Raw genomic sequence first — 24,107 nt, forward strand, 5'->3', positions numbered from 1 at the left:
AGTTAAACGAAACCTTTGAACCTAACAAAATTTAAAAAAACATTAATTTTGGGACACAAAATTAAAAAAAAAGATTTTGTCCACTGTAGCAAATAATATTAGAAAAAAAAATTTATTAATTAAATAGCGTCTTGCAATACAAATTCTTAGTGTGCACAACGAATATGATATGTCACATAACGTTATAAACACGAGGATAAGGCAATGCTTTCAAAAGCTATTTATAGAACAATTGGGCCGCGATAAAAATATCACTCGACTGTTAAGTATGTGACGAGTTGACTGTTCATGTAACGTTTAGGTGTTTTCGTGCTATTTGCAACATACCTTTCCAAAGCATTTTTTTGTTTTTTTTTTAGTCAGACGCGCAAATGCTTTTGCATATATTTTGCAAACCAAATAAAATTTAAATTAAACTGATTTTTAGTTATCTAAGGTGATGTTCATTAGGGGTATCCGGTAATATCAAATTAGGGCCAATACCAGATGGCAAGTGGTAGTATCGGTACTTGTCCGATAATAGAATGGTATCAGGTATCCGATGTAATAGCTAAATTATTTGTGCCGTTCATCCATGGCTTTCTTGTTAGACAAAACGTGCTTTTAAAAGCCGCCAGAGAAGGTTCTAACTTAAAAAACCTGAAAAACGTCCATTTTTACATCTTGTTATTGATTTAAATATTGCATGTTTTTTACCCTTACTTGGATAATGAAAAAATTAATAGCGTTATTACAAAACAAAATAAAATATTAACAACAAAAAAGGGCATTTTTACATTTTTTGGCGGGGCTGTACATTTTGGGAAAAGGACCTTATTCCCCATAATTGCGACCCTTAAATATTTGTTAAATCTTACCCATGATTTTTAGATGAAAAATTATATAGCGTTTATGTATTAGCAAAAAATAACTTACGTATTTAGAAAAAAAAGAAGATTTTTTTCGGGATGGTGAGTAAAAAAAATTATTTAAATTTCAAATAATTTTTACTACGTGGATAAAAAACACCCTTGATAAAAAAATATACAGCACTTACGAGTACCAAAAAGTTAATTTTTTTTTATGGTTTTGATTTTATTATTTTTTTTGAGGAGGGGAGTTAAATTTAGGAAAATTAACCCTAAAAAAATAATATTATATTTTACCTTTTAAGAGTGCAGATGACCTTCCAATCCAGGAAATAAAAAGCAACGTCGCTAAAAGTCTCCACATTTTTATCAAACCTTAACTTAAAACTGTATTTTTGGTAAACTTCTTAGAATTCTTAAACGTCAAAAGAAAATCTGCAAAAAAAAAAACGTTATGTACAATATACATTAAGTACAGTATGCACCGATCTGTAATGTAGCCTAATAATAATAATGTACGTTCTGCTCAAAAAAGGTAAAAAAATCGCCACATTTTGCTCAAAAAATCAGCTCATAAATTATGCTTAAAAAAGGTAGAAAATAGCTACAGCAAACTGGCTTAATAATGAACGTGAAATCGACGTCACCTTAATGAAGACTTTTTGATACGAACTATAATATCATGATCAGTTATTGCGACTGAAATATGTTCAAATCTCACTTATAAGGTGGTAGCACTGAAAATGTGATAGTGGAAATCACTTTTGCCCTTGTAAGATAAATGATCTTAATTCCTGTTCAAGATTTATTCCAATTAAAATATACTGTCGATACCTTTGCCAGCGAAATATATATATTACCTTCATGAGCTTGTAACAGTGTCTGACCTGAATGGCTAGCTAGAGTATTCTGCTGTTATACAACACGTGACACAATTCAAATCATTCTTAAATTTTAGTCGCATAAACTGAGGATGATACAGTGCGTATTGATATGTCTTTATTTAGTCCAGCAGTTCCCAAACTGGGGTCCGCGGATCGACTGGGATCTGTGCAGCAGTTTCAGTGGGTCCGCAATTAGAATTAGTCTTTAAGTTAGACATTTAGTCTGTGTTTAAAACAATATCAGTCGTCTTTAGTTATGCATTATTATTCTATAATAAAGCGTGTTTTATGATGTCTCTTGTGACACCATAAAGTATCTATTATGCTGTACTATCTGCTATCAGCGAATCGTCCATATTAGTTAGAAAGTTGTTACATTAGAATGAATAGTATTGCACTAGTGTACTACAAGAAACATAGGTCAACTGACCCTTGAATTTTTATAGGGCCGCGAGATATCAAAATCATTGCTAAGATTCCGCCAGGCAAAAAGTTTAGAAAGGTCTGGGAACCGCTGATTTCGATGATTGTGCGTTTACTCAACCTATTTGCCTTTGACATTCTTCAGTCTGTGTTGTGTTGTTTAAACAAATGTAGTTGTTTGTTTTCACAAGGGATACGTCAGGATGTTTACAGCAAGTTTTATAGCTTCATAACATCTCTCCTATCGTTAAACCTTGGGCACTCCCAACGAAAAATGCTCAACAATTTTTGCCGAAACCAGACCCAAGGCGCCGGGTCGCGGGTTCGAATCTCACCACGGCTGTTTTTACCATATTTAATCCAACGACCACCTACGAGGCTAAAAAACGCCACGTATCTAAGACGAGTTGAACTAAATTAACATGTTCTTGGTGATATTCAGGTGTTTTTGTATGTTCAATAGAAACCCTAACACTATGTATAAGTTCCTTTGCATACCCTGTGATATTCATTGCTAGGGTTGTTTAACAAACCTTCAACGTAGCCATAATAACGTAATGTTGGAAACACACAATACGACCTAGAAAACAACAATACCTAAAGCAGAAAAATCTATAATACAACAGCATTAGAACCAACGAAACAATATTTAAATAAAATACGAACTAATAGCAAAGACATAACCGTATCTAAATAGACCTGTTGGAATACGTCCAAAACTCAGATGAATAAGATCCAATAATAATAATACTATTTCATCAACAAACTTCAACGTAATAAAGCCTAAATAGCCATAATTACGCCTGCTACTGTAGGGCGAGTGTATGGGACGTTTAGGGGCCATCGGTCTGGCATCGGCCGTTTTGGTGTCGAAGTTTGGGCGCCCTAGTTTGAACAGCGCCGTTAGGACTGTTGGGTCCTTGTTGTGGTAAGTGGTGGGCAATGACAACATTAAGATATTGTATTTAATAACAAATACAATCATTTAAAACCTGTACCTTAAATAATGTAAAATTTCTGCGTGTTTGTTTTGTCTACTATAAAAAAAAAACTCTAAATCTGCCAAAAACACGATAAAAACAAAAATAATATACCTCCCCAAAAATCATATAAACCCTAATATTTGTCAGAAATCATTACCATTTTAAAAACGTACGATTTACGAATATTTTGCCATTTTACTTTATTATACCAGACATCAGCTAAGCTAACCGAAACACTATATAAGCCAATAAAAATAATACTCCCAAATTCAGCAGTTTTCATAGACCTCTGTCAGTCAATGTAAACCATGCTAATAAACCTCTTCTAAAACTACATGGACCACAATATTTGTCATAGCTCACTACCATATTAGAAAAGTATGGGTTTTAGAATTCTCCAATATTCTACCGTTTGGCTTTTGTTGTATCTACTATATGATAAACGACAGCTAAACTAACCGCTTTTTTGCCATTTTGTGCAATATGTTATCTACTATATGCAAAACGGCAGCTAAACAAACCTAAACACAATAAGTGCCTATGAAAAATCCACTCCAAAATTCAACAGTTTTCATAGACCTCTGTCAGTCAAATATTCTTTAGAGTTTCCTGTCTAAGTCAAAGTTAGTCATTAATTAGTTCTGGTCTTTTAAAAGAGATATATATTGCGCCCCAAACTAAGGATATAACCAGTTTCTTATTAAAATAGGAATATTTTCTTCAATTTGAAGCCATTGTCGTCATTTACGTGCAAGAGCAAGGAGATATCTTCTTATTTCAACAATTCATTATGTCACCTCTAGCAGTCAATATACTCATTATACCACAACGCACTTTATTTATGAATTAAATTGGGTTAGTGTGCGGTTTAGAGTTTGGGTGGTTGAAGAATATTATGATTACATAAATTACTTGACCCATTCACACCCAGACCCTAACCTGCACCACGACTTTTTTGCCATTTTGTACAATATGTTATCTAGTATTTATTGCAAAAACAACAGCTAAGCAAAACAAAACACAATAAAATCCTATGAAAATTCCACTCCCAAACTCAGAAAATACTCTTATTTAAATAGAAACATTTGCTCCTATTTGAAGCCATTGTCGCCATTTAAGTGTTAAGTGTAAGGGCGAGGAGATATCTTCCTATTTTACACATTCAGTTTGTCATCTCTGTACTGTGCATAACCTCACCACCACATACGTATAGAAAGCCATTAAACGCCTCATCTATTTGTTTTCTACTGAAACGCATAGCTTCACACCTTCATGCCACCTGTCGTAGGCTCATTAAGCACTGCTTTCCTCAAATTACCGGGAAATGTTCGCATTTGTAATATTTTTCTAGTTTCCATCCTTTGTGTTTCACGATTGAAACCCATCGAACATTATGACGCAACAGACGCATTGTGACGTCATTTCGAGACGCATGTTGCTTGGGATTATTGGAACAATTAGATAGCCTATGATTTTTCCGGTAATATCGGATCAGAGCCGATACCCGATACCAATAGTGCTAGTATCGGTACTCGGTTGATATTGGGCTGGTAACAGCAAAACTAGAGAAATATCGAAATAACCATTACTGAAAGTTTCACACTTTAAAATATAGTTCTATTTTAATTTTGTTTACAAAGAACGTAAGTAAGTTTTTTTGCGCGTTTTTCAAGCATCAATTTGGTCTCCTTTGCTTGTTTGAGAATAGTATTAATCACATTATTTGGTATCAGATTAAAACAATTTTGGTTCGAAATGTCGGGTATCGAAAAAGGAATTAATTTTTAAACAGATCTATAAAAAATATATTCGAAACGTTTATAGATGCAACCATGGACTCATGTAAACACTGGAAGCCTTCGACAGGTTAACCGAATCTGTTGACCAATGTTGCAAGAAAGGCTTGATTAAAAAAACAACTACTGCGGTGGGGTTCGAACTCACGACCTCAGAATGGTTCGATTACAGTTCTTGTACACGTATGTGCATGTTTCTTTCATTAAATTCACATAATAAAATCAGTTTTACTAACGTAGTAAGAATATCTAAGCCCATACAGAAGTAGGTATTTCAACATATGTTGAAAATGAATAAAGATTTATACGAAACGTTAAAATAATACTTTCTTCTATATGGACTTTGATAGTCCTGCTATACGTCTAAGTACAATCCCAAGCCATTATCTCAAGATATATTTGAACATTCAAATACTACCTACTTCTATATGGACTTTGATATTCATTCTACGTCTAACTAAAACCTCCAACCATTATTTTAAGATTCAATTGGTGCGTTCACAAAATACTACCTACTTCTGTATGGGCTTTGGTATTTATTCTACATCTTATTCTTACTATACAGCCTCCAGCCATTATGCCCCAATTTTTAATTGCTCATTGACTTTAAATGTTTTTTACTTGATATGTAAAGGAACGCGTAATAGCATGGGATTTTATAGTATAGCGCTAGGTCGACATAATGCACTGGTAGCCAAGTCATTACGAATCTTAAAACGTGACCGCGTTAATGTTTATAGTTAAACAGCTTACCAGACGGCAAGATTTAGTAAGCAGCTTATCAACCTTAGAATCGGAAATAATTATATCTCTAAGCGTATGGTAAGCAGTAAGCGGCTAAGTTTAATAAACCTTCAACTGATATCAACAAACGAATAACAAAGCTCCTATAGAAGCTGGTTGCATCATTATTTTGAACTTTTCGAATAACACTTTTATTCGTTTTATACGTCAATGTCAATTGAGCAAAAATAGCACATTTAGAACGTTTCGCATATCAAAATATGCTACATTTATCGAAACGTTTAAAATGCTGCCTACTTCTGTATAGGCTTTAAAATTTGTTCTAGTGTTAATTACAACCTCCGGACATTATGTTAAGATTTATTCGAAACGTTCACAAAATGCGTCCTACTTCTGTATGGGCTTTGATATTCATTTTATGTCTAACTACAACCTCCCGCATTGATCTTGAGATTTACTTTAAACATATTATTCTGATTTCCGTCCAATTTTTGGCATATCAATATAAAAAGGTTCGTATACTGTGGTTTTCGAAGTATTTTGAATGCCTATATTTGAAGGTAATCTTAGTAATCGTTTAAATGCCCAACCCTTTACAAACTTTAATAAGTTTATCTAGTATCAGACAAGGATTAAAAGCTTTTGTTTGCGGAAAATCAATATTAATTAATCAAACTCTTTAAACCAGGGTTTAAATCAGGGGTGGGCAGGTTTCTTCTAATCGCGAGCCTTTAAAGTATAACCGTGTAGACTTAATGCAGCTTATTATAACAACCGCAACGACTGTTAATCAGGAATAACACTAGGGTGTTTTAAAATTTAAAGGGTGTCCAATTACATGTTATAATCGATGCAGGAACACGATTTGCGCAAAGCGCCAAATAAAATTGATTTACACCAAAAGTGTGAGAAATGTTTGCGTGTTGGGGCGAATTTGGACCACGGGCCGTAGGTTGCTTGGTCTAAATTAATTAAGTTTTTTTGGCTTGATAAGTAGTGTCATTTTGCCAATTATTAAAATAAATCAAACTCTGTAAATTAGGTCCCAGTTCAATAATTGAAAAAACTCGTGATTTCATTACGTGCGTAGATCAAGGCAAGAAACAATTTACATATTTCCCAAACTAAACGACACCAAAAATTCTGGGGCAAAGCACAAATTTCCGATTTACGTCAGAGCACGTTTGGTGCTTCCTTTAGCTGCCGCATGAAGAAGCTTGTGCATTAAGCGCACGACACTTTCATACTAGTCATTAATTAAACCGAAAAAAGTCAATTTTCACATCCCTAGAATAGACACGGTATAAGAAAGGAGTACAGTAGAAATACATTAACCTATTACATGTACAAAATTTTGGTAATTAACCATCATGTATAGTGTGAATGATTTACCTTAATGTATGCCAGTATACTTAGGTACACGATGCACGGATGTGTTATGTAAGTTGATAAAAAAAACTTCACGTCAATTTCACTTCCGTAAAATAGACACGGTATAAAAAAGAAGTACAGTAGAAATACATTAACCTATTACATGCACAACACTTTAGTAATTAACCTTGTGTATGTCACAAATGCACAAAACTATCTCTTGTTTTTTTTTCAATTTGCTGTCTGTAAATCTCGTAAATCCAAAGTTAACAAAATTTAAGCTTTTTTTCCCCCCTTAAAATCACCCCTTGGTTTCGGGGCACGAATGTTTTATTTTTTTAATTTAATTTTGTTTGAAAAAAAACAATCTTGCAAGGGTCTCTAACAGCTAGAAAAATTTGGAATACTCTGTGATATACATTTCGTGTATTCCACATGAATCTGTAAGACGCTTTCGTGTAGACCAGGGATGTCCAACCTGCGGCCCGCCTGAAATTTTTGTGCGGCCCGCTAGTCATTTTCACTCCATAGTAGTATTTTAAACGTTCAATATTAGCCTAATTAAAATGTACCAGTCAGCTTTCAGGGGCGCACTAATAGTATAATATGGGTAAAAAAAATATACATATACCGTATGGAACCTGATTTTAAAGATACATTCTAAAGGGCTTACTTTAAACAACGGCATTGTTTTACTCAAATATCTAAACCTTTTGAACAAAACCTAATTGATTGCCAGAATCTATTTTTCGTAATCTTAATCTCGATCATCGATTTTAAAGATATATATTCTAAAGGCCTTACAACGACCTTAAACGCCTTTGCTTATTAAACTTGCTTAGTCAGAGAAAGCTGATAAGTCGGCAAACTTGTGCGCAAGAGCGCTATACTTTAGTGGCACAATTACCTTAAACGTTTTTCTATTATAAGTTTTGTTAATTCAGAGTGGATCTTTCAACCAAGTCCCCCGAGCATCTTAAAACCTGAACCCGAAACTCAAATTTTAAAGAGAAACAACGGCTCTGTTTTCGATTTTAAAGATATATTCTAAACGCCCTACTTCATAGACAATAACTTTAAACTGATTAGCTCTTAAAAACTTGCTAAAGCATTGAAAGCTGGTAAGTTGGCAAAGTTGTGCCAAGTGCGCTATACTTTAGTTGCACAATTACCTTAAACACTTTTCCTTTATAAAAGGAAGGTTTATTAGTTCAAAGTGGTTCTTTCAACCAAGCGCCCTGTTTTAATTGTGTCTAAACTTAAGCGTGGAACCTGATTTTAAAGACACATTCTAAGGTGCTTACTTTAAGCAACGGCCCTGTTTTAAACAAATATCTAAACCTTTTGAACAAATCTTTATCGATTCCCTGCATATATTTCTATTAATCCTAATCTCGGTCTTAAATTTTGAAGATGTATATTCTAAAGGCCTTACTTTAGACAACGACCTTAAACGCCTTTGCTTATTAAACTTGCTAAAGCATTGAAAGCTGATAAGTCGCCAAACTTGTGCACAACAGTGCTATACTTTAGTTGCACTGTTATCTTCCGTTTATAAACTTCATTAACTCAGAAATAGAGTTAGCTCCACCAGGCAACATATCAATAAATATAAATCGCTCTTCTGGTGTAAACGAAGTATAAACCGACGTTTCGGCAGCAGATACCAGCTGACCCTGGATAAATCTGAGTACGATAATAAACTTCACAATATGTTGGCAGACAGGGACACTTACTGTCCTGTTACGGTTAATCCCACTAAAGGTATAGAAAAACAACTTAACAGGTACATGCAACGGCTGAAGAAAGAAGAGAAGGTGAACAACTATGAATGGAACCTTCTCAAAAGTTCTGATGCTACATCACCATTACTCTATGGGTTACCCAAAATACACAAACCGGAAATCCCGCTTAGGCCTATTGTTTCATTCATTGGGTCCCCCACGTATAACTTAGCTAAACGTATTTCTTTAATTTTATCCCCTCTTTTAGGTCAAACAGAATATCATGTTAAAAACTCGATTGGTTTCGTTGAAGAAATTACAAATTTTCAAATAAAAGAAGATGAAAGCATGGTCTCGTTCGACGTTACCTCCCTGTTCACCAATGTCCCCGCTAACCTGGCTATACAAGTAGCTAAAGAACGTCTTAACCAAGACAACACACTGGAAAACAGGACTAAGTTTAATATTAATGACATACTAGAAGGGTTAACTATATGCCTAGAATCTACATACCTTAAATTCAAAGGAAAACATTACAAACAGATATTTGGAACAGCTATGGGATCACCGGTTTCAGTAACTGTGGCAAACTTGGTTATGGAGGACATCGAACAACGGGCCATGAATTCATTCCATACCCCCCCGCGAATGTGGCGAAGATACGTAGATGATACGTTTGTCATAATAAAAACAAACTTGATACAGCAGTTCTTGGACCACTTGAACAGCTTGGAACCTACCATTAAATTCACTATGGAAACAGAGAACAAATGCTCAATTTCATTCTTGGATTCATTAATCACTCGTAACCGGTCAGGTAAATTATCTTCCAAGGTATTTAGAAAATTAACACATTCAGATCGCTACTTGAATTTCAGATCAGACCACCCTTTACAACACAAACGCTCGGTTGTGAGTTCCCTGCTACACCGAGCTTCAAAACTTTGCAGTAACTATCAGGACGAAGGCAACGAAATTAAACATGTTAAGAAGGCCATGAGATTAAACGGATACCCCGACTGGTTGTTCAAACCTCGTAACACAACCAACCAGTTAACATCTAAACCAGAATCTAAAGGTCTGGCCATTATTCCCTACATTCCAGGTCTGGGAGAAAAATTAAAACGCATTTTGAAGGGCCACCACATCTCTACAGCTTTTAAACCAGCCAGAAAAATTGGAAATATTTTACCTTCAACTAAAGATCCAGTCAAACCAGAAAAACGTCAAGGGGCAGTTTATGAGATTCCCTGTGGAGGTTGTTCAGCAACATACATAGGGGAAACTAAATGTTCCTTTCAAACCAGTAAACTCGAACACATGCGTGATGTCCGCCACGAAAAGGCATCCCGGTCAGCTCTGGCAGAGCATGCGGTTGAACTCCGACACGGAATTGATTGGGATAACTGTAAAATTCTAGACTGGGAACCGCACTATTACAAAAGACGGTTCATTGAATCATTCCGGATTGACAAATCTCCTAACACCATGAATAAAAAGGATTCATGGTATCCGGCAATCTACTCGTCGTTGTAGCTATACGCAATAGCTGATAAACGCCCGTTGTACGACGGCGCAGTTCTGCACCGGATGACTCCGGCGCGTCACAGCTTATCGCATACTTCAGCGACGTCTAGAATTATTAATTTTAATCTACGCTTTTACAATTTTTTACTTCTCAGTATATAATATGGCTAACGCACTCTCGTTTTAATTATTAACTCTGATGAGGTCAGCTGGTATCTGCTGCCGAAACGTCGGTTTATACTTCGTTTACACCAGAAGAGCGATTTATATTTATTCATTAACTCAGGTTGAAATGTTCAGCTAGGCGTCTCTGTTTTATACGAGTTCGCCATTTCAAGACATTTTCTTAAGAAGTGCTCCAAATCAGTGGATCGCGACCCATTGGTGGGTCGAAGCATTTCTAACTGTTACAGTTTTCTATTTGATCGGTAAATTATTGCATTATCATTACGTAACATTTATGCAACAATGTAACAAATACGTAACAATTAGATGTGTTTTGTCGCATTAACTATTTCACTACATACGCCAGTAGTAAAGATATGCACGATTTATGTAAAGGTTAATCTTATTTCCAATTAGTTGCATTTTAAATTATTGCTAAACAGTTTGGTCATATCTCATTGTGGGTCGCACATTAAAACTTGCAATAAAAGTTGGTCGCGAACTAAAAAAGTTGGGAAGCACTGTTCTAAAGGACTTAGTTATAACAATGACCGTTAAACGCCCTTTCTTTATAAAAACTTACCAACGTATCTTCAGTTCCACAACAACCTTAAAACTCTTTGCTTAATAACTTACTAAAGCATTGAAAGCTGTTAAGTTGGCAAACTTGTGCACAACAGCACTTTATGCAGCGCTTCCGCAAAAGCGCGCGCCTAATAAACGACCCTGTGTGACGTCACACAAGGATGCTGCTTTGGCGTCGCGAGCGGCGCTGCTGTGACATCGCAGGGGCCCTGTGTGACGTAACAAAGGCGAAGGAAGTGTCCGGACGTGCTATTGGTGGTTGGTATAGAAGGAAGGGCGGACTTTCCAGTGTGTTTATTTGCAAGCGAAACTTTTAAATGAGATCGAAAAAACGTGATGTTTTATCGTTTTCGTAACGGCACGTGCAAAATTAGTTTATTTTGTATCGATTAAATTTTAAGTTCGGAATTTAAACAAACTACAAAAAATGAGGAGGTAATTTATAGATACGGTATTTAAACAACAACAAAATAAACCGTTAAATTTAAATTTTCTATTGGTAGATTTACTTTGTGTTGTATCTAAAAGCAACAAGTTTTAATCATTTTTATTAGTTTCAGTTGTAAAACACAAAATTAACACCTAAAAAACGAAAAACCTATTGAAGTCCTTTACAAAAAAATTAAAAAACTGCAAACAAACATGAATTGTACAAAAGAGGCAAAATCGTGGCGTTTTATCGTAACCCCCACGTACAGATTTATTTTATTTTGTATCGACAAACGATGTTTATATTAATTTTTAAGTTGCGAAAACGCGATATGAATAAAGAGTTATTCGAAACGTCCAAAATGATACCTACTTCTGTATGGGCTTTGATATTCTTATTACGTTATACGTAAATAAATAAGCGTTTAATGTGACTTGTTTTCAAATTAAAAAACGTGGCATTTCAACGCATGATGAACAAAACTTAAAAGTTTGTTGTAATATATAATCTTTGCTTGACCTCAATAAACATATCAAAGCCATAATATTCGATAAAATCGACATTTCGTAATTTACAGACGTTTCAGCAATAACTCAAGCCATCAACAGTGTAAAAATCAAGTGCATACCTTTTTTCTGTGCTATTTTTGTCCCTTTTTTCTTTATTTCTACGTTCTATTGCTTTTATCTTCACTTGATTTTTACACTGAGGATGGCAATTTGTATTACTTCAATAAAAATATAAAAGCCATAAGATTTGATAAAATCGACATTTCGCAATTTACAGACGTTTCAGCAATAACCCATGCCATCATCAGTGTAAAAATCAAGTGAAGATAAAAGCGATAAAACATAAAAAGAAAGGACAAAAGGACAAAAATAGCAGCGAAATAAGGCGATGTATGGGTCAATGCGTAGCGCTAGGTATTAAAAAGATATAAAAGTGCCGAGGTTGTATCTATATTAAGTTCTGTTTGATGATGTTGGATCATCAGCGATTACAGCAAAAAAAGGCAATATTTGTCATGCGACGTTTTGTTTTGTGTTATCCTGGGCCTAAATCAAACGGATTTTGTTGAAATAATAACTATAGTTGCGAAATCTTAAAACAAAGTCTAAAAAGCGTAAAAAATGTGTTTGCAACCTTCAACAATTGGCGAATGGAATTTGTTTTTGCATTAACGTTGGTAAAAAAACATTTCCATCAGGACAAATCAAGAAAACTTTTAGGCGTATGGACAAATATTTATAGCTATTAAGAACCACTATACACAAGACTGTAAGGTTAAATACAATGACTCTTTGTTTTGTTTGCGAAACAACTTAATCACTTACACAGCATGCTCAAGCCTTGTATCGAAAATGGTTTTCTCAATTGATTTTTGCAGCAGCGAAACTCTATCTATAGCTTCACGAAAAAAACATTGCACACGAACCGTTAAACACGTAGTGGAATTACTTTCGCGTGTGTTCTAATGTTGTTCAACTTGCGTATACGCTGTTAGACACTTAGACTAATCGGCAACAAATTTCCCCGCTTCCTTTGCTTAAAATGCACGGCTCAAAGAAAAGCATCAATCAACCGCTATGGTGGTTTGCTTGCAACTATAACTCTTTGCTTGTAACAAAAGAACTGCTTAATATAGAAGTATGAAGCATTTTGAAAGCCAATGTAGAAGTGGGTATAGCATTTTGAAAGCAAAATTTTACTGATAATACAGTGTTTTAATATAGTTCGTTTAGATATTTTTACCTCTCAAATACACAACTATAGCACTCGAAAAGTTTATCAATCAATTAGGGTTAACTGCTTGTAACTAACTAACAATCTAACTAACGTTAGCCCATATAGAAGTAGGTAGCATTTTGAACGTTTCAAATGTAGCTTTATTCATTTTCAACATTGATTCAAAATGCTACCTTATTCTGTATGGGCTTTGATATTCGCTAGTGTTCTGCTAAAACATTAACTCTTTACCCAATTTTTACTGATTATGCCGTGTTTTATATTCAGTTAGATATTTTTAACCTCTCAAAATGGGCAACTGTAGCACTCAAACGTTTATCAATCAATTAGGGTGGTTTGCTGTTAATTAAATAACTATTTAGCCAATATAGAAGTAGGTGTCATTTTGAACGATCTTTATTCATTTTAAACATCTTGATTCAAAATGCTACAGACTTTTAATGACGGCCTGTTCCTCTCGTTTATAGACTAGAGTCTAGAAACACCGAAATACAATTAAACATTTCAGAACAAATTCATTTACCCGACGGACACTACTGTTTTACCCAGTGAAAATAAAATGACTTACATACTGAAAATTTAAGGAAGTCCTGGTGGTGTAAAGCGTTCTGCTAATTATGTCTAAATCCACTGGAAAATTACTGTAGATTTAATAATGATTTATTTTTAAAATTCGTGCGATTTTTAGTTTGGAAATCGTTATAGAAACTGTTTTAAAGTGAACCATGGCTAACACTTATTAAAATCAAAACTGTTTAAACTTTAAACACACCAATGTGTAGCAATGAAATCAAATGTCCAATAAAACTCTATATAAAATGTCTGCAATAAAAATTCATTCCTGATTTAGGCAGGGTTTTAATATGAAAAATAGCAACGCCAAAATACGTTTACGAAAACGTTTTGCATATGTTTTTCCAGGGAATTGTATACAATGTCATCAATTTATTAAAAAGTATATCTACAACCAGGGGCGCCCGCAGAAAATTTTCCAGGGGGGGGACAATCAGGGGCGTAACCAGAAAATCAAAAAAGGAGGTCCTGAATTTTCAACTTAGGGAATTCCCCTATGTTTCGTCTGACGTTAATGAATAATGACGCCATAAAACAGTGACAGTATGACGTCATAGAATGGTGATTGCAAGACGTGGTAAAAAAAAATAATCAGAAACAGCCAAATACGTCCAGCAAAAGCGAGCACGTGCGTCGTCGACAATCCTGTCAGGCGCCAGCTGCGAAATCACGGTGTGCAATCGTTAACTTCAGGCAAAAAAACAAACCAAGACCGTGAAATATGTGTGATTAATTGTGGTAGAATCATACATAATTCGACTATCAGTAGCGCAGTTTTCAAGTTCAATGAACAGAACGAGCGCTAAATTATAAGCACGTCGTTCACCACCTGCAATACTAAACGAAGATCGTTTTTTTCCGGATGTTATTATGCCACGATTAGCGCAACATCTGCGCCGAGCTATGTGCCAAGTCAGCTAAATTACAAGCTGCGGTTGAGGGGAAATAAGTTGTGCCCATTGCACACTTAGCACATGGTCTTGTGTATGCTTAAAGAGAGCATGCTTAAAAGAGCATAATTTTGCGTTAATTATCATTACTTAAAAATGGAGACTTTAAAACACGCACGACAGTCACCATTATACCTCCTTTTAAGAATCTGCTTCACTTAAACAAATGTCGATGTTACACCAACATCGGATTTTAGCGCAGAGACCGAACAGCGAGGTACATACTGCGTATAACTCGACGTTTTTTAGCGAGAAAAAAAGAAAGAAGGTTTGACTTAGCGTTGTCAATTGTCGAATACACCCTTGCTAATTAGTCAACCTAAACAAATAACAAAAGAGAAAAACTGCCAGCGTTTACGGTCGACCTAACAAAAGACGAAAAATATTGTATAATATGTTTAACCTTCATATACATATTACATTTATAAATAATACTAATAATCGCATTTTAAAATTCCAGGTGGGGTAAGCGCCCCCCTTGCCCCCCGTTCGGGCGCCCATGTCTACAACTGGATGTAACTAAACCCCTTTAACGCTAAATTGAGTCCTGGGAAGTTTTAATTTCATCTGTTTTCTTTGTTTACGCATAGCTATGACGTCATTTGGTAGTTGGTTGGATCGCAAAACTTAAAAAAATATCGAGTATTGAATTCAAAAACGTCGAATATCGATATTAAAGGCAATAAATAGCTTTATGGTTAGCGTTCCTATAACCCTTACTGCAGGATACATGGCTCGTACAACTTCCAATTCACGTTCAATGTTGCGCATAGCACGAAAACGTCGCGCTGAACTGTATACAAGCCTCGCAGTTAAAGCTATACAAAGTCGAACTTCCTCTCGACTGAATGGATACGCGAATCGCTTAATGTTAGCGAACACGGGATGGCCAATGACTTTCATTTCAGTGAAAATAAATGCGAAATAATTAACTCTCGAAGATGCGGTTTCGGTTTGCAAGAATGCGTCTAGTTTACTGACTTTACACAGCACAATAAGGCAACAAAATTTTACTTAACACCAAACAAACAAGTCATTTCGAAAATATCCAAGTCAAGCATGTCGTAAAATAACTTAAGTCACAGTCAAGACTGTTGTAAAAACTTATATTTTAAAGTTTTTTGTAAAATAACTTATGTCGAGGTCAAGTTTTTCGTAAAATAACTTAAGCTTAAGTCAAGTCCACTGTAAAATCATCTAGATCCAAGTAGAGTATGTTGTAAAATAACTTAAGTCACAGTCAAGGTTTTTGCAAAATAACTCAAGTCCAAGTCAAGTTTATTTGACTTGACTTGACTTCAGTCACTGATTTTAAATGGCTTGACTTGACTTGAGTCGTTTGGGTGAAACGACCTGACTTAAGTTTTTTAGTCATAATATTTGACGTGACTTTCGTATAACTGACTTGACTTGGAATTAATTGGTGAAATTCTATCAATGTTTATTTGCCCTAATTTTTGCTAGTAAAACAGTTTGCGTAACGCGTCTCGTTTTATGTTGTTTGTAAATTAAAATATCTCCCAGGATCTGTTAAGTTGATAAATTTGAATAACTAGGATTTTATTTTTTATTTTTTCCTGTTTTAACTACCGTACCTCCAGGTTGGAAAGTTTGGCCTGCGCGGGGAATTTAGCACCTTCAGCCGCGGTCACAGCTGCGCATTTTATCGAAAATGTGTTCAGCCGCGCAAATCTGACTCGAGCAAACGCGCGAAACTTCAGCCGCGCAAACTTCTGTATGAAACTAAATTACCTAAAACTGAGTAATGCTGCTAAAATATAAATACGGGCTTTAACAAACTTTACTATTTACGAGTTAAGTAAATTAACATAATAGAAACGTTAGTATGGCTCCTGTAAAACTGACGTCACATTTATTCACTCATCAGTCATCACTCGTGTATGACCGAAAATGTGTCACCTTCAATCAGGCCTGCACAACTAAAATGGTACAAGGGCCACAACAAGCACAAAAAAAATTGGCGGGCCGCATACTGAAGTTGCATAACATTTTTTAACGCTAGTTTGTAAGACGTATATAATATAATGCATCATATGGAATCCCCTGCGAAACGCTAAAAACGCACAGTTTGGCGTTTTGGTCACGCATCAGTGGACAACGGTCACGTGTATAGTGACGTCAAATTAGGCAATATCGATGCAATATTTTGCATACTAAATGCTACACTATCAAACTTTTTAAATATTTAGCTGCGCCCGCACACCAACCAAAAATTGCTCAGTGCTTCAAGTATTCTATGAACGCTGTAAACCTGTAAGTTTAATATAGTATCGCAACTTACAACGTTCGGTAGCCTGGTGGTTTATTTTCAGCCGCGCAAGTTCAAGTCGAAATTTTATTTTCAGCCGCGCAATTTTTTAGCTGCAAAAAAGTTTCCAATCTGGCCGTACCTAAGTGTAAATATTTTTTTGGGGGCGAACTTTTATAATATTTCTACTTTGCAAACTGGTTCCATCCCAAAGCGTCTCATCGCACCATCGAAAATAAACGTTTGGGCAACTTAAACAATATAAAAGGTTTTTTTCACTTTGCGCTAATCGATAACATCTTTGTGATGTGGCTGTTTTTGTATCGAAAGTAACAACTCTACAAGCCTTAAAATGTATGACGTCACTTCTAAAAAATGTTATCTTCTAAACTGAAATCGTGAATGTGCGCCTGATCTTAAAACTGGTCGCGTGGCGGAGGAAAGCAGTATATTCCAGCTCAGTAAATATTTATTACTTATGCGAGTAGTTTTATGGCAACATGTCGTTGTCAATTGCTCATTCCAAGCATAACGTAAACATTCACTTTGACATGTGCTAAGTATTTGCCATAAACTAACGTCACTGCATTTTTATAAACGGTTTACCTTAAGTGCGTCGGTAATGTCTTTGAATACTTACAACTGTTTATAACGCTCCTCGCACATAACAGTAAGCAATTGAACAAATCATAGTCAACACCATTTCCAAACGGGAGAGTTACAAGTTGTTTTGTAAGGAAATTAAAAGTTTTGAAGAGATCCACAATGCAGCTTTTTCCCAATAGCTTTCAATATGTTGACAATTATAAAATATATGCAATAAAATCCAGGTGCTTCCAGCTTAGTGAATATTTATTACTTATGCAAGTAGTTTTATGGCAGAATGTCGTTGTTATTCCATCATTCCAAGCGTAACGTAAACATTCTCTTTGACACTTGCAAAGGATTTGCCATAAACTAACGTCACTGCCTTTTATTGACGGTTTATGGTTCAGAACGCCTATAAGTGTCAGCGATAAACTCAATTCTGACACTTAGTGGACGATTTGAAATTGTTAAGTCGCCACTAGTTAGCGCATTGTGTCAAAGGTCGCTCGTTATTTTTTGTGTCCCTTGGCGTGTTTATGGAAAACGTGAGCGCGTGATTAAGTGTGAAACTTAAAATATCGTGTGTTTTTTCCCCGAGAAATTACTCTTCGGAGTGCACAAAAACGAACCGTGCAAAACATTTATGAATTGTGTCCTTTTATGTGCAATGTAGGTCATTTATCAATGTAAATATGCCCGAAAATACCACCGACTATGACAGGCTTTTTCGCGACGTTATCTCCGTGCGAACTTCCGAGCAATAATCGGCTTTAAATGGAGGAAATATGGCGATAATGGTCTTCAGCTGGATAAGAACTTCCAGTTATAATTTCCTTGGCTTGTTTCGCCATTGCAAACCATTTGAAAGCTAATCGGCTGGTCGAATATATAAAATCTATTTAACAGTAGGTTCAAATGATCCCATCTGATTAATTTGTGACGGAAAATGTTGTGACGGAAAATTTAATTAATGTTATGGCTTGTTTTTAGACTTTTAGTAATTAATTGTATTTATTTTTTGGATTTCAAAGTATTTATACTGGTGTGCTTATATTTTTTTGTTTTGTTTAGGATTGAAATGTAACAAATCAAGAATGCTTTTCTTCTAAAGTTTTTTTTTCAAGTTCGGTATAATGAGAATTTTGGAGGAGCGAGATTTTTGCTTCACTCGTTTGAATTATTCGTAGCCCAGGGATTATATGTTAACTTGTGAATTATGTGTTGTAGATAGAAGTATGTCTATTTTTTAGTTATCTTTAGTTGTTAACCTACTTATTTAGTGTTGGATCGGCACCGATACCACTCTAGTATCGGACGAGTACAGATACTAATACTTGGCATCGGGTATCGGCCCAGATCCGATATTATCGAACATTCCTGGTACTTATGCTGGTTAGTTTCGTTTAAATGAGAATTTTGTATGTGAAAGATGTTTGCCTGTAACCATACAAGGCATCCTTTTGACTTATATTTAGCATCAGTTTTGTGCTGTAACTAGTGGATTGTTCCTCATGTTATGTGTTATTTCTAAGGAAACGTGACAAAATAGCTTATTCAACTCTAAAGGTTAATGGGAAATTTAGGAGATTGTTTTACAAATCTTTTAAATTCCCTGACTTACAAAAACTTCAAGTAAACGAACGAATTATATCGTAAAATCGTCCAGGTATTAGGTCTACCAAAAAATATATAGTTCAGTTAAAAGTTCGTTTTTAAAAAATTGTTTTTGGAAAATGTGAGTTTATTTTTTTGGTGTGAAACGATTACGTAAAGCGATTTCCAAATAAAGTAACACTTTTTCTTTCCACGTGATTTAGCCAAATTCAAATTACGATTTTCCAATTTAAATTTTTGAAATTTAAATTTGAAGCCTAAAGATTTTCAAAACACGTCTTTAATCATCTTTGAATTTTAATTGTTAAACATTGACACACAATACATCATCAGCATACGTATTTCGACAAGTACATTTGGTGCGAACACACACATAATACATGTGCTAGCAAATTACAATAAACATACGGTTTTGAAATATATTACAATGAACAATGAGGCGGAGGTTTTATTGCCACGCCCCCCTAAGAAATGAAACTGAACTATTATTTTTTCGTGTCTGCCAAGCGTGCTGGAGAATGCAATAAAATGCTTATTCAGTGCGGGTTAAATTTAGAAGGAAATTCAAAGTCGTTTAACTTTTAATCGATTTGTCCAAACTCGGATTTAATTGTTTCTCGCTAAATCCGCTTCCCACTTTCAATTTTGCCGCAAAATGCAGATTTTGCCGAACTGGTGCTAATTTTAAAAACTTATTAGCACAAACAGCCTATAAATATCGTAATCACTCCTCCCAATGCTAAAGTCGTCTCGTGCAGGCTTTTCTTACGTCACAATCGACATTCTTGCGCGCCAATGTGCACCCGAGGCAAGCATGCGAAACAATTACGTCACAGACGGCTTTGTGGTTGTAGAACGCAGCTGCAACATTTAAAATTTTACTGAAATCGGATAATGTGTTGATCAAAAGTGTGTCAGCTGTATGCAAATAATTAAAATAGTTTAATAAAATGGTGATTTTTGAAGTAGTCTTGTAATGAGCCCCGAAAATAACTAAAAAAAGTGATTTTGTAGCAAACTTATTTTTAATATAGTTACTATGTTGAAAATGAATTAAGAGTTGTTCCAAACGCGCAAAATGCTACCTACTTCTGTACAAGCTTTTACGTTCATTCTACGTCTAACTACTTCAAGCCATTATCTTACGATTTATTTGAAACGTTTAAAATGCTACCTAATTCTGTATAGGATTTGATATACGTATAACTACAACCTCCAGCCATTATCTTAACATTTATTCGTTCGAACGTAATGCTCCCTACTTCTGTTTGGGCTTCAAAATTCTTACTACGTTTTACTGCAGTTACTCTTCTGGCAAAACAAATTAAAATACGAAAAAGTTTACAAGAAATTTCAAAATCGAAAATACAAAATAATAAATATAAAATCAAGAAATCTTTTCAGTTGTTTTGTATCTTTTTAACACGAATCTTCTGGAATGTTTAACAAACAATAACTTACTTCATCGTAACATGCATAGACTTTAAAATAATTAATAGCTTAACAAATGAAATAAAAAATGAAAAATATTTTAAGGAATAAAAATACAATTACATACAGCCGTATAAGAGTATTTTGCGCGGTAAAAGTCAACAATGTTCTACTTTTGTATTGGTTATTTGTGTCGTTTTGTATGCACACCATATAATAACGTTATGTCACATAACATTCCAAATAAATTACAAGCTGAGTAAGTGTATCTTTGGCGATAGGAGTAAAAACAATTGACAATGATAGTTATATAATTATAGGTTTTATTAAACATAGTGTGCAAATTAATTTTATTTTGACTCTTTTGTTCTTTCCGTAACCACAGAATTCAATGACGTCATAACACATATTATTTCATCGGACGTTCTTCGGTGGCATTTACGGCGTTGGTATTCATTTACAAAATATTACAAATTTATTTCAGTTATTTTATGAATCACTTAATTCTAGCGCCAAATCCATGGCGTGATTACTATTTAGCCGCAATAACGTGGAATTACTAATCCCAAAACAAGTTTTAAAATGTCGTGGCAAATGACGTCACTAAAGATATATGCAAAAATTTAAAGAACATTTTGCGTGAAAAACCTTTCTGCTGACAAATTTTGGAATGTTTTCAAATACATTTGGAAGGTCGTGAGTTCGAACCTCGCCGTATTTCGTCTAATCCTAAATTAAAATAAAACTGCCATTATTTTGAGCAATAATCCAATCTTTTGAATGTGTTCAATGCGTCACGTATCCTTTTGAAATAAAAGTTTTGCCAATTTTAAGAGAATAATCGTAATTTTTTGTAAAATGAATATCAAAGCCCATACAGAAGAAGGTAGCATTTTGTGAACGCTTCGAATAAAACTTAAGATAATAGCTAGAGGTTGTAGTTGGACGCAGAATGAATATATAAACCCATATAGACGTAGGTAATATTTTGAACGTTTCCTCTTTATTCAAATTTCTACATCCATGCTTTATTATGGGGTTGGATATTCTTACAAGTTCTTTTTTTGTTTTCTGGATATGGCTTTTCCGTTCAAAATTATTTTTGCTGACATTTATTTCTCTAATAAAACTTTAGGATATATGTTGTTATGCTGTACAAAAATATCAAAAAAGGTCGCATAGTAAGATTAACGCGTTTCAAAATGAATAGTTACAACGCTACTTGTTATTATCCAAAATCTAAATTGTTATAATCAAATTTCGCAGCAAAAAAAGTCTATTCAATAAACCATTTGCTGCAGTAAACCAGTCGTGTTTATGACGTAACAATTACGCTTGTTTTCATACTTTGTTATGCTGTAACATTCAGTTTTAAAATTAATTATTTTTGCCTTTCTCGAGAACTACAATCATTTATCAGATTTGGTTTCCTAAATAAAAATAAATAAATAGAGACGTCGTTAAAACATAATTTCCTTTTGCAGTTATGCATTTATAACTCCTACAATCGCACGACAAATAATTAAGACCGATTAAAGTCATATAAAGTTCACTGAATTGCGTCATTGAAATGACAATTGTCAATTAAAACCAAATTGCCTGCCTGAAACAATTTGTTTTCGTTTTTTGATTAATTTTAGGTTTTTCGGGGTTTGACTAAATTAATTAGTTTTTAACGAAGTAAATAATTATTTTAATATTTATTTCATCAAACGGTTAGCGTTGATCAAAACGACTTTGGAAAAGGCTTGATTTCAGTTGTTTACGTATGTGTATTTGTCTTTGATTTATATCACTGTTTCATAAAAATTAAGTGGCTGGTAAGAAATAAATATAGTTGGTTTTATAATTAGACAAGCGCCGAACATTTCATAAGGTTCATTCTATTCAATGGTATATCTACTGAACTAACCTATGAAGCATTTGTTTTTACATATTTAATGGTTGGAGACCAACTTTTCCTTAACAAATTTGATAAACGCGAATTTAAACAAACAATTTATTTATTTTTTCAAAAGTTTAAACGAACTTTTGATTTTCACCAATTACGCAAAGGACCACCAATAAGCAGTGCCGGATAAACCATTAGGTTACTAATGCTATAGCCTTGGGAAAAAATGCACCCCTTAATTTGTTTAAGGGTTAGATTTTGGTAATGCTAATAGTGATACAGACCCAGTACGAGTACAGTACAGTTTTGCCTTACAAACGAATGTTAGTAAATAATTTCAATTTTGTATGTGTTTTTATTACTTTTTGTAGCTTGGTCTGCGAAATTAGGTCCTTCTCTTGTAAACAGCCATAGGCCTACAGTAACCTTAATCCGCACCTGCCGATAAGAACAATAAGATAAATAAAAGAAAGTGATTTTTGCATTTAGAATATCTTTGTTGTTTAGGTTAAACGGAGTTTGGATTTTACCAATGATTACAAAGGAACAACCAATGAGATTTAAAAGTAAGTCATTTCTGAATTTCAAACATTTGAACAAAATGTGATAAGATAAATTTGCTCTGATTTAGGCGTACAACTGTAAAACACTTTAATGGACTTTTCAGCATGAATTGCGAAAGGTTGGGCGTTCAATCAACAAACGACCTCCATTAACCTTTAGCGTACCTACTTTTGTAATTAGGACCTAACTATTCGACTACATTAGCTAAAGAGCGCCCCGCCTAACAACGTATATTGCAAAATTCATGTAAACAACAGCATAAGTGACTTGTACGTATTGTGCAATCCTTCAAGGACTCTAAATGACTTGATACATTGGTTCAAGCCTTTTTTATCCCTGCTACTTAAAAGTAAATCCCTCCTTAGAACAACAGCGTTTTGTGGGGATGCGAGAAACATTAACAGTACAGCCAGTGGACTCAGTGGAGGTGTAGGCCTATGACATTGTTGTAAACAAGTAATTTTAAGTCATTGTAAAATTGCCACATCCCCAGTCAAGTCATTGGTAGACTAAATTTCCGAATTAAGTCTATTTAAAATAACCTTAATACAGAGAGAATATAAGTTTTATTAAATTTTAAGCATTTGAACGCTGTATCAAGTTTTAAACAATCAATTTTACATTTCCACGATAAAACTGGCTTCGTGAAGTCGTATGTATATTGTGTAGACAAGTAAGCGAATCAAATTGAAACCTGCCAAGGTCTTTTATTAACGGAAACTTATATTTATCCCGGGGAATCTTAGCTACGTTTCTTTTAATGGAAAGATAATTGCACTCAGCTTATCAAGTGGCTATAAACAATTTTTTGGTTCTCCTACTTGGTTTATCCTGATAAGTGAATTGTAGTTTTTGCACAAAGGCTAAATCATATATTTAAAAAACTTTTTTTTAACAACGAGAAAAACGAAGCAGTGTTGTAAAACCAGTCATTCAAAAAAGTCCCATTTAATTAGTTTGTAAAATTACTCAATTCCGAGTCAAGTCTTTTTGAATAAACA

General features: G+C 34.5%; 1 protein-coding gene across 1 annotated transcript in view; it reads left to right on the forward strand.

The window, feature by feature from the left end:
* The first annotated feature begins 8,761 nt into the window (after positions 1–8,761).
* The window catches only part of LOC146141464 (collagen alpha-1(XII) chain-like), a 50,870-nt gene continuing 35,524 nt past the window's right edge, over positions 8,762–24,107 (forward strand). The window contains exons 1-4 of the mRNA XM_083390135.1: positions 8,762–8,897; positions 9,042–9,181; positions 9,317–9,447; positions 9,652–10,181. Coding sequence (XP_083246261.1) covers positions 8,762–8,897; positions 9,042–9,181; positions 9,317–9,447; positions 9,652–10,181 — 937 coding nt within the window. The remainder of the gene's footprint in view (positions 8,898–9,041; positions 9,182–9,316; positions 9,448–9,651; positions 10,182–24,107) is intronic.

This window comes from Ascidiella aspersa, chromosome 5 (genome assembly GCF_963924565.1).
Source record: "Ascidiella aspersa chromosome 5, kaAscAspe10.2, whole genome shotgun sequence".
In the NCBI taxonomy this organism is placed as follows: Eukaryota; Metazoa; Chordata; class Ascidiacea; order Phlebobranchia; family Ascidiidae; genus Ascidiella; species Ascidiella aspersa.